Below are 15,133 nucleotides of genomic sequence, written 5' to 3' on the forward strand. Positions count from 1 at the left end.
AAGTCAGTAATCTGAAGCAAAGAGTTTTGAATTTATTATTATTATTTTTGTCTGATACGGTTATAAAATGTTTCCACCTGCTTATGACTTTTAACTGGGATCACTTCCAACATGCAGGGGATTTTTATTACAATACAAAAATGTGTTTTTGCTCCTCTTCATCATATTCTCCTGATATATTTGACCAATTTGGTTACAGATTTTCTAGATTTGATGCAAAAAGACGTGCAAAACTAGATATGTGTTCAATATGCATTAAAGATTAAATCCACACACCAGAAGCTGCTCCAATTGAATTGAAAAAATCCCCACATGGAACGTTTCGACCCTCGCCTGTTACATGTGGTGATTATTCCCATTCAGTGATATTGGAGCAGCTTCTTGTGTGCGGACTTAGTTTTTTTTTTTTTTTTTTTTAGTCTTTGGATGTTTTTTTGTCCAGCAGCAAGTTCTCAACTTTTTGGATGTGCATTTTCTTCGATATATGCGCTAAAGGACAACACCTCTCAATGTCTTCATCAGCTGCTGAGACAGCAAAGAACCTGAATAAGTCATCTCTGTGTGTTCGCTGTCTTTTTATTTACATTTTCTTCACACCTCCAAACGTGTTTTCGATGGAATATATCATGTGTAACAAAATGTATGTGCAAAATTACAATGATTATTTCTCTGCAGAATGTTCAGCTCCCTTGTCTCCTCATCGTGTGTAGGACCGCTGCCAGGTGAAAGTCTCCTCTTCCTCCAGATGGCTCTGCTGAGCTGTCTGGAGTCTAGCTTTCCTCATCACAGTGTGTCTCCTCTTGCGAAGGGGAGCCATGCCACTGATCCTGCTTAACTGCCCAGCCTGACTAAAATCTGCTGTAGCATCCCACATGGCATTTTCCCTTTTCTCCTTTTTCAGGAAGTCAGCGACCACTCTGAAGTACTCCAGAACTACGAAATGACTCCAGTTGCCCTCCTCAACCTCTCCGTTTCCTATCCTCCCTCCCTCCTCCTCCTCCTCCTCTGGTTGACCCTCCAAAGTGAACCCGCAGTGCCCTCCTCTGTCTGTCAACGCCAGCAGGAAGTATGGACTGCTCTTGAAAAGGGGAAGGGGCAAAGACGATGCAGGTGGGAGGAGGGGGTCATCACTGCTGCAGATACAGAGCACGGGCACCGCTGCCTCGTCTGCGTCTCTGAGAGGCTCGTTCCTCTCCCAGTAGCTGTTCCAATCCTGGGCTGGGTAAGCCCTCTCACCCAGCACCCAGGCCACAGAGGGGGCAAAACCCTTCGAGGAGATCGCTGGGCTCAGTCCAGAACTTGATGAGCACGTTGAAGATCTTGTTTTTTGCTGAAGCAGCGATGAAGAGCATGTGAGCGTTTCCTCAAAGTCTCTGAGAGAGGAGCAGCTGAGAGCCCGATCCACATCCAGCACCCCTCTGAAGGAGTCTGCATATCTAATTAAAGTGGGACATATAGAAAAAAACATTTTGCAAACCTGTCCCCACCTGTCAGGGTGGGAGGCTCAGTTGTTAACACTTCGAGCCGCTGCGTTACACATTACAAACCCTCATAATAAAGTCAATGAGACAAATTGATGAAGTTCAACCACTTCTAGATTTATAAACGACTAAAGGACAAAAGACATTCTTGACTGTCAATGGGTCATTTTCAGTCAAAAACAACTTACTTACACTACTTACAGACCAGCTTTTCCAGTATGGTGAATCCTACTGATTGACTTCAAAAGTCTCCTTTATTAACCAATGGGTGACCTCACTGTGCTACATCCATGTTCATATAAAGTCAATGGGACTCACTGAAATAGTGCTGTACTTAAGCTTCCTGCACATACAGCATTCATATTAAGAACTATAGCAAAAATCTTTTCCGTGTCTGGTTCTCTCACCTTCTGAGCTGCATTTTCCGCTGGAACAAAATCCCCCAGTGGTAAATCGGAGGCATTGCCATTTCAAACCACTGCTGGCCCAGGAGAACAGGTGAGATAGCTGCAGCTGCGGTCAGGTAAGAACTTGATCCGCTCTCCCCCAAGTAGGAAAGAAGAGTCCCTGAGCCCGAACCCTCACTCACAGCAAAGAGAGCAGAGGACGGGTGGCGACTGTGGACATAGGCTACCACCTGAAACGAGAGGCAGACACTTCTGTCCAGACTGATGATCGTGATGAAGGCCACAAGCAGAAACGTGTCGGTCTTATAACATTGTTCTTCAAACTACAAGTGTTGCTTGAGCTTTTTGACCTGGTCCAGAGATTACAATTTTGATAGACAACAGATACATACTTTTCAAACTATCATGGTACCCATGAGGAGGATGAGACTAACGTTTGTGACCCAGTAACTTCTCAGCTGTTCGCCCCCAAACGTCAATATTTCTGTCGTTATTTAGGGTCAAATGCTTACAATACTTGAAATTCACATCCACTCAGCTGTTCTTGTGTCCAATCCTTAAAAGTTAGGGTTAAGGTTAAGGTATGAGATGGTGCAACATTAAAGCTTTGAACCTCTTCGTGACTCTTATTTAGCTTTAAAATGTTATTCTTTTAGTTTCGACTTTGAGTCTCAGAAATATTTTAGTAAGTAATTTACCTGTTGACCTTTTTATGACACAGCATAAAAATTTAAAGTAAAAAACAGCAGTTCAATAATCTGGAACCATTTAAAAAAAAAAATATTATTATGAATTGTACGATTCAGAACAGGGTAGTTACACCTGCAGTTGCACCACGAACAGAACATAGATATTTCATGAAAACTTGGCTGTTAAGTTAAGAAAAAATAGCAAGTGTGCTCGTCCCTGAACCTCTTGGATAAAGAGGCAGTGTACAGTACATCTGCCTTCTTGTATTATTGAGGATGTGTGTGTTTTTGTCTCGATACCTGCTCGAGATCAGCTGGGTCTCCAAACTCAATGAGTCGAGCTGTCGTCAGTGGACACCCTGCTGTGCCTCGAGAGTGAGACACCACCACATAGAAGCCCTGACATACGGCCTGATTGCACAGCATCTTTAGATGGGGGGTCATCCCTCCCCAAAATTGAGGGATGATGAGGAGGACAGGAGGGTTTGTGGGGATGCAGCCAAGTATCTTCCCCCTTGGCTGGTGCTCCTTCCTCCCCTCCCACTTATTCCTCTCAACCGGTCTGGTTCCCACAGCCCAGTCCAGAGCTACAATGCCCCCGTCTTTTAGTAACAAGTGGTCCCTACTGAACTGTACTGTGTCCCCATGTTGTCCATAAAGCAGGCTGGACAGAGTCTGGAGGTGGGGATCTCCTTTGGGCCAGGAGGCCAGTCTGGGCCTGGTGAGAGAGTTGCAATGGCGGAGCAGATATTTAGCCAACGCAGTTGCTTTGCAGATGAGCTGGGGGCCATCTGAGACCCGACTTGACCCTGACAAAATATCTGTCTCTGCTGATCCGGCCTCTTTGGTCGTTTTTATTGTTTGTTTGTCCAGTGGTAGCTCCAAGATCAGGCAAATTATGACCCAGAGTCTCCAGCCTGCAGCCCTGACAGCCAGCCGTGTCCAGGAGTATGCCCTGGGCCAGCGGCGAGCCAGAGACAGGAGCAGGAGGAGCAGGATGGGGAGCAAACACCACACAAAATCCATGAAACAGGCTGCCATCGGTTCAGAATCCTGTTCCATAAATATCCAAAATTCGTCTGTGACGTTTTGCTGTGATTTCCTCGGCAACATCTGACCCCCATTCTAGAAACTCCTGTTCTGAGGCATCGTTGGAGCCAGTCTAGCCGCCTTAGTTGACGGAGCGCTTTCTTCAGTTTTTTTTTTTTTTAAATGTCAAATCACAAGTCTTAAAATATGTCCACCAAACAACATCAAAAGGCGAACAGGAAAAAGTCACGATAAGTAAATTGTTAACGGCTGCTCCACTTCTCCCTGCTTGTTCTCCTCCCTCCATTAATCATTCACTGCAAACACAGCCTCAACAGAGCAAACACAGGCACATAAATCTGTTCCATTAATGTAAGCATGATGATATTTTTTGACCTTGTTTCATGCCTACTTTAACTTCATACGTCTCCCAGTTTATCTATAAATACTGTACATATGGATTTACCATAAAGTACACATTTCATTTTACAGTCTAATCCGAGCTCCAGCTGTACAAAAGTACACCAATAAAGGATGAATGTTGCTGTATACAATCCCATTAAGGGCAGCGGATTATTTATGGACCAAACTTTTATACAAATATTAGCATCTGAATAGTACAATCTTGATGAGAGATTTTTTTTGAAAACATGTCAAATGTTATATTTATACGTCCAGAGCTTTCTTGAAATAGTTTATTTCATAATAGTTGTCACTGTGCTCTAGCTGCTTGTTTGTGTTGGAGGGGATATGTCCAAGGGGTCATCAGCCTCACGCCTCTCATTCATTTTCTCTTCTCTGGCTCTCTCTAGTGCTCTAAACTCTCACGACAGGCATGGAGGCTGGTCTCTTCTGGTTCGCTCAGGACAGTCTTTGACACGTAATCCCATACATGTGAATCTACGTTATTATGAACAGAAGTACTGACATCACTGTGGCATTTGTAATGGTTAGAATGACGCAATTGAATTGAATATTCTCAATTTCAGTATCGTCCACGATGCAGAATCATTCGTTTCTCATCATTCTACTTGAAGTGTTCAGTGTTGAATCTTATTCTCGAAATGTTTGCAGGAAATGTTGTTGTAATTACCAGGGGACACCAGCAAAGGTTGCAACTGATTTATGTTACGAGACACCATGGTATGCTGATTTTACTTGTTTTCCTTTTCCTTGTGTGCTTGACCTGGATGTTAGATGTAAAGATAGACTATAGGCTGCTCTTTCCAGAAGATTTTAATCAAAGGTTTATGTCTTGTGAAGTTTTGACACTTATTAAGAGACAATAAAGCTCCAGCTTTATTATAGAATCATCAGTCTTTACCATCTTTAAGAGCGATGGCCCCCCAATTAATTTTTCCCAAGTGCCCCACCAGACTTGAGGATTGCATCGATGGAGTGTGTCTTTGCCAATTTTCTTCACTGATGCGAGACTATCCATCAAGGAAAATTCTGATAGATATTGATTGATTTGACTTGTCTATAAAACATTTCTGCACAGGCTGGAATCGACTGGTCCTTTTTTAATAAGCCAATAGGAGCAGGTATCAGTTTGTCACAGATTTGTCAATAATTTTAATATCAGGGGACCTCGATGTATTGCGGATAAAACAGGTTAAGGCCTGAGCTCATAAAAGCACATGCTGGAGTGCGCCAATCATATGTCAGGTTTAATATTAGCTTCCTCCTCAACAGGAGAGGTCAAGGGGAAGACACTTTGACAAAGCCTGCTTGGGGTTTTTGAATTGCACGCTTTGGATGCCACATGAAGTAACATTATGACGCAAATTCATTTGAAGGCCGCCGACTGGTGTAAATGTTTCTTTATCTCCAGCATGTTGCATATGGCTTACTTTCTGTTTCAGTCATTCATTCATGTTTCATCATTTTATTGTTTGCACCGTATCAGTTCAAATGACTGATGAGATGAATCCTGAATTTGTGACTTTCCAAAAGATGGATGCGGCTTACTTGCTTTGTTAAGGACCTGATGAACCCTCAAGAAAAGATGTGAATAATTCAAGCTGACTGCTACATGTGGATTATTGGTTATTTGAAGAACATAAAAAAAAATATTTGAGATGTTTTTAAACTTTTATTTCTTATGATCACCTGGATCAGAGGATTTGTGTCTTCATTACATTGAAATAAGCCCTTTCGAATCACAGAAGATGGTAACTTATCGTTTTCTTACTGGCTCTGAGAAGAGAGGTTATTAATTGTTACAATCTGCTATCTTACCACTAGATGGCACTAACACCTAATTCAATATCTGTCAAAGAGAAGACTGAGGAGAGAGACTCAAAATAGTACCTTCAATATTCTGTGTGGTGTTCGAGCACAGTGTTTCCTTTCTATACAGTGAATGAAAATGCAGCAGCCTCTATAAGGCTCACAAATTCAACAACAGCAGAACAAATGAGAGGCTTTCAAGCTTCAAATCTCAACACGTGTTCAACAAGTGTAAATCTCAAGTCTCAACACGTATATTCAGAGTCATATTGCTACATGATTGAGGGTTTTATTATTGACTGGCCACAAACCATTCTAAGTAACAGATATAAAGAAATATCTAGAAGCCTGAGTTCCATTGGTGGCACAGAGGGTCAGTAACAGGGTACTGTGGGAGGGGATTAAAAGGCTGAGACCTTTGTGAGGACAAATCAACCAAAGACTTTCTGTTTTTTTTGGATGGACTCGGCTCCATTCAGTTCCATAGAAGTGCAATAAAAACAGTCTTAACATACAATATCCTCTCTCTGAGTTGTGTGTGTTTGTAGAGTGCCATTGGTTTTACAGTTGCCTTTATTTTTAATTCCATTGCGTGTGTGTCTACAGTCTCACGTGGCCAATACTGACCATACAGTCACAGTCCAGGCTTTGTTTTTTTTCTCCATTCTGTTTGTACCTCTCAGAGCTTTGTGTCTCTATGTTGAGAGCTTAACTGCCTTTGTTCTTTATCTTCTGCTTGGCCAGCATTAAGAGTGTGGAGCTTTTCTCTCTGCTCTGAAGAAAAACACAGTGGCAATTGTCTTTATGGTTTGAGAGCAGAAAAGCTCAGTGACATGTCAGTCAGTGGGGGAGAAAAAGTGTTTCAGGGAAAAGAGAAAGGCAGAAGAGAGTGTTAAGATCAACAAGAGACATATGACAAGAAAAACATATTGTGTTGCACATTAAGAAAATAAGTATGTTGGAAAAGAGAAGGGACATGCCTGTATACATATGTGTATTTGATATGTTTGAGGGTGTTATTAACTTGCATCACATTTTATTTTTTACTTCATACTGCAAGGGCAAATGTTTCACTCTGGCGGCCTCAAGTGGCTGTTGGATAAAATACTTGCATTTATTTTCATCTTAAATGCTCCATTCATAGGAATAATATTGTTGAATTTTTCTCTGCTTGATGGATGCTTTTGACAGAGGAATAATGAGTAGGGCCTGACCGATGTGGGATTATTAGGGCCAATACTGATATCGATATTAGGGAGATAAAAAAATCATCATATACCAATGTATCGGCTGATATCTTTCTTAGATCTATCTTCAATTCCGGTCTACCTTGCAATCATTCATTATCACATTTGTTTTTGAATGATTTGAGGTGTGCAAGTAGTAGGAATAATACCTGCAGGAGGCAGTGGCTGTTCATTGCGCTGTAGCAAGGACTATAGCATTTGTTTGTTGGTCCTTTCCTGAGGCAAGTAAATACACTCTATAAAGCAATGCTTTGATAAGGACCTCAAAACTTCACCAAACAATAACTTGATTTAAATTTTTTTTTTTTTTTACAAAGATAGCGCTTGCTGTGAGAATCCCACAGAGAATCATTGGCTTTCATTTTTTTCTGGAAATAAAGGCAAGGCAAGTTTATTTATATAGCATATTTCAACAACACGGCAATTCAAAGAGCTTCACACAATACATCAAAAGCATCGTGACAGAGGAAAAGAAAAACATTCAAATAGAAAAATGTAAAAATCACTGAAATTGTTACATCTAAAAAACATGTCAAATAAACAGAATTAACGTGAAATGAATTTAAATGAATTAAATATAAAACACCAAAAGTTTTTTGTTGAAGTTTAGCTTTCTAATACTTCAAATTGAGCCCATGTGGGAAAAAAGAAAGAAAAAGGCAAACAAAAAAAAGCAAAATTGTCCAGTTTTACTCGTGTTTTTTGATGTAAAAAATAACATTGGATTGGAGCTTGCTTTGAGTCTTCATGAGCAGGAGTCCTTAAATCAGCTAATGTACTGCCATTAATGTACAAGACGCAGCTTGTAAAGTTCAATGACTTATAATTCAAACATCAGTCGTCTTTTGTGTCCATGTTTGATGAGCAGAGGCACTTGAATGTATTTAGCTTGAATTCTCATTTGGTTCTGTTGATAAATGATTTACAATGGAGCGGCTTAAGAGCATTTGTTGAATTGGATTGTGAGTTTCACACAATGGTTCATTGGAGGCTTGTTTCAAAAAAGGGGGAAGTGGTGGTGGGGGGCATCAGTTCTGAGTTGTAGTAATTTTATTTTTTTATTTTTTTTTAAACAGACTTTTGAAGTGCACACGTCCCCTCCAGCTATGAACGGATATCTTGGGGTTTGAATTGAGGATGTTTTAATATTTTTCTCCATACGAGATCCTTCATTATGCTGGCTGTTTAAAGTCCTCTTCAAAGTGCTTTTTACAGTCTGCCTCGCACTGCTGTTCTGTTTGTGTTTATTTTAATTTCCTTTATGCTCATTTTTTATCAACCCATGTCATTTGTCTTTTTTATCTGTATCTTTCCTCTACTCGAGGGACTTTTTCCATCCATCAAACCGACCACAAACTCCAGCTTTTAAATGTTTGACTGTGTCTGCCTCTCTCTCAGACAGGTTGGATCTGAGCATTTCATTTCTGTCTCATTTTGCCTCTCTGTCTGCTTCTCCTCTTCTCTGTTCTTCATCAATCTTCCTCTTGTTCTGCCGCCTCTCCTCCAGCCTTCATCCTCCCTTCTCTCTCTCTCTCTCTCTCTCTTTCCCATTCCATCACATCATGCGTCAGACTTTTCTTCGCTGTGTCTCAATTTCACAGCCTTCCTCTCCACGCTCTGCTGTTGCCACTTTGATCTTCCTCTCCGTCATTGATAAGCAGCCTGTTTGCAGGCTGTAAGTGTATTTTTAGGTTTGTCTTCTATGCATTAATTGGCCCTCCTTTCCTAGGCTCGTTCTCTACTGTATTTCTCAGCTGTGGAGGAAACATTTTCATCCTGTTATCCTCTGGCTATAAGAGATTTTCTGCCTCAGGGGCTTTTATAACTCTGATCCCAGTTTTCTGACAGACAGTGAAGTCTGCGAGTCTTCGCTGAGGCTGATAATTTTTAAAATTTGACATGTTGTTCTTGGATCATAAGCTGGATAGTTCCAATGCTTATTTAGGCACATTATTTTAAATATATCTTTAAGTTAAACCTGTCTGTTTGTTTTTGTTTTTTTTGCCAGACCTGTTTAAAGTGAAATCAATTGTAAAATGTGTGTATTTACAAGCTCGATGTACGATGTCATTTTTGAAACACTCAAATCAAACCAGTCATCTTAATCGAGCCAGTCCATTTATGAAGAAGCATGCCAAATTAGACTCCTATTATGGCTTCTCTTCTCTTTCACACTCTCCCTCTCTGCCTTCCCTGCTCTGCTCAGCAGGTACCCTGCAGTTTATTTTTGAGACTTTGGTCTTCATTTGAAAAGGAGTTAAACTCATTTGGAACAATTTGATTTAATTACTTTTATTTGTGTTTAATGACAGAATTATTTACACCTTAATCCTGTGTGTCTCCTATCTTTTGTTGTGCCATTTTTATACAGTTCCAGGGTTTCAAATTTGTGGCCTTTACAAACGTTTGTGTGTCAGTTTTTGAATATGATAAACCGTTTTTTAAAATGGATTGAATGCAATTTAGTAATTGATCAAACATAGCCCCCAGCCAAAGTGCACTTAAAGTGAAGAGAACCAGATAATATAATTCTGTGTAAGAAGTCATTGTTTCCTTTCCTTTGTTTCCTGCTGTGTTTATGAGTTTCGCCCTTTCTCTCTGAAGCACATCCATGTCTGCAGGCTCCCGTAGAAAATGAATGGGTAGCACACTTCTTCTTGTCTTGCATGACTGTTATCAACAGTGTCGGGCAAGTTAATAGATTTCCAACTACTTACAGTTACTAAAACTTATAAGAGCTACTCCCTTTTGCTTCATTACTCATATGAGCGTACACATTGTTTAGTGTTGCTTTACCACTGTGAGAGGACAAAACTCTCAAATACTGTAACATTGTACCCATGATTGATATTTACTGTATGTATTTTTCTTATTTGCTATCTGAAGGGAGAACACTTAACATATGACCTTGGACATTGATGACATTTTATCAACTACATCATTGCTGTACTCTCTGGTTAACAGATGTTGGAGCTGGAGGGGATTTAAAATCAAGTTGTGGATGTTTGGATAGAGTTGCTCCTCCTTGGTCTGCCGAGCTAACGTGAGTTACACCTGATCCCCAATGTGAGCTGCATCAGAGTCTCTCACAACAAGTTTATCAGAAGCTTGTTGTTGATTAGCTCAGTGCTTAATGAGATACACGACAACGCACCACTATGTTTTCGTTCTTGACCTTGAGGGGGAAAAACTGTTGGTATAAAATTGACAGACAGTTCATGCCTAAAGGAACCATTGTATCCGTGATTTCACTGTTGAAAACAAATTAGATTCACTGCTAGTTCCTGCAGAAGAGGAAGCAGAGTTAAATGCATTTTGTAATGCATCACTACAAACCATGGATGTCTTACGAGCTTTGAGTCACAATCCTGCAACCTACTGGACTAGAGTGGAGCAGAAAGATTGGACACTTTGCAGACTATGATATATCAAAGACACAACAAGAAGACTAAAACATAAAACAAATAGATATGTCCCTGGTTTCAAGTAAACCTTCAAAGACCTTCCCAGAATTGACTGCTCACAAACAGACAGTGGCGCATGGCGTCCTCTCTCTTTTTATCTTCTCCTCTTAGTGTTTTGGTACAGACGTGAAACTTTTGCTGTGCGATGTGAGCTAAGATCACCTTGCCAGTCGAGTGTGAAGTTTCAGCCATGTGGCTTGCTGACAGTCTGTACGTGATGTTTATTCACACCTTCTTCTGAGTGTGAGAGGAGGCAAGAAGAGGATTTAATTGGTGAACAATCAGAAGAAACAGCGGTTGTTCTTTTAAACTAAAAACTGTTTAAGGTCACGTTGCATAAACCTCTGAATCCAACTATTCAGATCAATGCTGTCAATCATTGTTTTTTTTGAAAAAATAACTAACGAAAAGAAATATAACAAAATGTTTTTGCAACGTTTCCCATTCTGCATGCATTTTTAATTTGTAACTGTGGTGTTTGCTTTTTGTTTCCTTTGTTGCTTTTTTTTTCTCTTCCATTTGAGGCACTTTGTTAATTTATTAAGAATGGTTCTATAAGCTTATTATGATTATGAACGAGGCTGAGGCAGGAGAAAAACAATAGCGGTCTCAATCAGACATTCTGGTTTGTGTCTGAAGACACACAAACACACAATCACACAACCAATGTTGCAGTGTCTATTCTTTGTGCTGGTGCTGAACCCTCGCCTTGGCCTTTTGCTTCACTTTGATGAGGGCACCGTCACCACACAATAGAACAGAAGGTGCAGAGGATAAAGCTTTTCTAGAGCAGAAGCACAAAGGAAAAGGAGGTGAACCGATGCCAGGAGGAGAGAGAGAGAGAAAGAGAGTGAGAGAGTGCAGGAGAGAAGGAGCTATTGATGTTAAATGTGCAAACTTGAAATACCAGTACAACCCAAAAATTATAAACATTTAAAACAAAATCAAGGGTGATATGGTCCATGTAAGTTTCTCTTTTGTATTAGACCACAAAATGAGTTGGGATGTCACAAAGCCGTGGTCGTACACACACTAAGTTCATATGAAACTTGAATTGAGAGAACGAGGCTCTTACTGCACAAAACTTCCAAATCAATTACCAAGAAGTCAAACATGTATCACCACTAGCATGGCTAAAAGGGATAGGAACCCAACAGCTTTCAAATGATTGTGCATGCAATGTTTATCCTCTCAATTCTCCATGGAATGATATCCGAGATGTGTGTGCATCTGTGCATCACTCTCAGGCACACTCCGTGTCTGATATTGCTTTCTTCACTCCTTAAGAGCCCTTAATTGAAATGCAGTAAGTGAGTTTGGCAACAGAGTGACAGGCTTATTAGATATAGCTTTCTGCCAAAGAAGGCTAGCCAGCCATGCTTTACTGCTCTGCTTAAACCCAAACACTAAAAACAAGTGCCACGCTCATGCTCTGGTCAAGGAAATCGTTTCATAACCTGATGGCAGCCATACAGCAGGAGGAAATATGAGAGCGATGTCGAGGCATCCAGTACAACTATGGGGGAGAAAAGTGGGCCCGGGAAAGGAAGGTGGCAGGGCTAATTTTCATAATGGAGGCAATTGCAGTAAGAAGAAGAGTGCTGTGTCTTATTGTACTCAAAATTCAACGGGACAAAATGACTTTGCATACTGAAATGAGGATTTTATTATTTCACGGATGCAAGATCAACCAGCTAAATTAGGGTTTTGGAGTGAAAGTGAAAGTTATTATCCTTAATAATCTTTGGTTTGAAAATAGTAACATATGAGATGATTGGGCGGGAGACCTGATTTTCAGGCAGCAGTGATTAGTTTCAAGGTAAAGAAGCTCTTCTTACTTTTTCTTTTTTTCCCTATTCAGCAGCCAGAACCATTTCCATTGCTCCATGTGGCTCGTCTTTATCGCTACCTTTTTTCCCCTCAATATATGCTGTTTGCATGAATCCTATTTTTAAAAATAAATGTTGTATAGATAATCAAACCAGAATACAATATCAAAATAAAACTTGGGGAGGGGATTATTTTCAGCATTTATTAACATACCACTTATTTGCACCAAGTGGAAAACAATTCTAAGAGCCAATTCTGTGATTCCAAAGATGACAGATACTAAAGACTATGACTTGTACTAAAGACTTGTATGTTAAAATCCTAGGGACAGGGTTACTTTTAATGACAGGTGACTCACACTAGCTGTTCAGTTGGCATAAACATAGCCGATTCTTGTCATTGAACCTGACCTCACCCCTCTTGTGTAAATATGACTAACAGAAATATATTTATTTTCCTCGACAGGGAGCTTACAGTTGATTAATTTCGGCATTAACTGTAACACATATACATACTGTACATGGAAATAAGGCTTCTGAGTTGCAGTAAAGAGTTAGCAAGAGCTCCAAAAAAAAATACGCTGAAAGATGCTGAAACAGTTTGTGGAGAATAATCTTCCGGGGTTTGTTGTGGCAGCAGCTTTTGTGTTTTTCCAATGATTCAGCTTTTCTTCGTCATGTAGCACTCAAAACAAGATATTTAATTCCCAATACATCTACCTAGTTTACAATACTCTAAATAAATGTAATAAACCATGATATTGACATAAACATAATGGGGGAAAGCCATTGGAGGTGCTTCAGTGACTCTTATGGCCTTCATATTCCTAGAGTTCAGTTAAAAGCCTCCGGTACATGGGTACAATTTATCGAGCCTACTTAAATTGTCCCCAAAGAAAATCACTTAGCAAGAGTCTGTGAGGTGTGACGAGTTGAAAAGGAAGCAGAGATAGATAAATCTATAATCACTCAAAGCCATGGTTAGCCACACTTTCTGAAAACGATCCTGTGGCCGATTGGTTCTCTTATCGATAATGAACCTCTTTCTGCTGCTTTATTTGTTGTTTCTGGCCTTTCTTCAGAAATACAGATGAAAGCAAGGAACCTGAAATAACTTCTTTTTTTTTTTTTTTACTTGTTACAAGGAATTTGTTTCTTAATTTTGTCTTTCATTTTAAAAATACAATTTTTGTTTAAATCTGGACTTGTCGGGTAAATGTGGCTTACAAATAATTGTAAGATCCTGTAGTATCCTGTATACATTTTTGATTCTGGCATTGCAAACACGATATCTTGAGGCATTACCTTCCGAAGAAATGATAGAAAATGAGTGAAAAGCAACCAACATTTAACAGTACAGTGTATGGCTTGGGGTGTAGGACACAGTGTAGACAGAGCAACATCACTGAGGTTTAGTAGTGCTGCGGGGAATTCGACGTGTTTCTAAAGGAAACTTGGACGCTTCAGGTCGCAGAAAATCAAACCTGAGGAGTCTCTATTTGACCTGCTGGGCTTGGCAATGACTCAAACCCCTTTTAACAGTATTAAAACCTGAAGGGAAGTTTCACAAAAAGAACATAACCTTCTCTGATATTGAGTCTAGATCTAAACAGCTGATCTATCAACGAGTCCATAAAACAAACGTATTAAAATAAAATAACGCTATTTACTGCAGCATTAACACTGATTGTGTGTTTGTTTATAACAATACAAAGATAAAGTGGTAAGAAAATGAATGGTATTTTCTAGTGTCAATATGAGCCCATCACAATTACCTTTTAGACTTATTTTCTTTTATTAAGCTTTACGTCAGCCTGATGATTTCATAAAAAGAATAAATACTTTCTTGAAGCCTTTATCAAGCCAAAGTAACCCAATTAGTAACCACATTTCAAGCTTCATGAGACAATAATTCCTTTAATTTATGCCTCAGTGAGACTGCTGCTAATATGAGCTGCCTCTCTCTAATAAACGCCTCTTTAAGTTGAGATTCTGCAAGTTAATGCGCCATTTTGTGGCATCAATTGTTCAAATGTTGTTGCATAAAGATTCATTGAAAACACTGCTTTGTATTTTCAGTGACTATAACTTTAGTTAATAAGTCTGCACTTGAAGTTATGAATTCAGGATGCAACTTGCCTTGCATTCACATGAAGTGATCAGAACGGTTGGAGGTTTTTATGATTGATGTGCATAAATGTTGAGGAGCTCTACCATGCAGTCGACGTGAGGCTTTCAGTAAGTTGAATGAAGACAAAGTTTATTGTAAATTTTCAGTCTTTATTCAGGACCGGGATTGAAAAATAGAGACAGTAAATGACATCTTAAACATCTCAATGCAACGCAGCAACAAGTGAGATAGACATCAACTGGCCAACACATTTAACCCCGCTTGACTACGCTGGATCGCAACATACAAGTCCCTCATGCCTTAATAATTTAAGAGAGTCATAAAATCCTGTCTTATAGCATTAGAGAACTGCTGTGCAAGGGTGAAAAGCATTGATCTATTACTTAAACTTGGCCTCAGAATTTAATTTCCTAATTCTAAATCTGAAAGCATATTCTCCCTCCTTCCCCCCATGCCATTATGTGTTATTGAGCCATCTCTATATATTCAACCATGAGTGAATTCCAGTTCTCCAGATGACCTCCATTATTACGCCAGCTGTGGTTACTGGCAAACCTGTAAAAAACCTCTACAGAGAATTTTGTGTCAGTTAGAGGGCACGCCACCCCCCATGAGAACGTGAAT

General features: G+C 39.8%; 1 protein-coding gene across 1 annotated transcript; it reads right to left on the bottom strand.

The window, feature by feature from the left end:
• Window positions 1-558: 558 nt before the first annotated feature.
• On the bottom strand, window positions 559-3,759 carry LOC306832060 (protein ABHD15). Its single transcript, XM_079356448.1, has 3 exons — window positions 2,878-3,759; window positions 1,889-2,118; window positions 559-1,436 (listed from the first exon to the last, which is right to left on the bottom strand). Exons 1-3 carry the CDS (start codon window positions 3,688-3,690, stop codon window positions 698-700), a joined length of 1,782 nt encoding a protein of 593 aa, XP_079212574.1. The 5' UTR covers window positions 3,691-3,759; the 3' UTR covers window positions 559-697.
• Between the last annotated feature and the right edge of the window lie 11,374 nt (window positions 3,760-15,133).

The sequence above is a fragment of the Symphodus melops genome (assembly GCF_947650265.1).
Source record: "Symphodus melops genome assembly, chromosome: 11".
Lineage (NCBI taxonomy): Eukaryota > Metazoa > Chordata > Actinopteri > Labriformes > Labridae > Symphodus > Symphodus melops.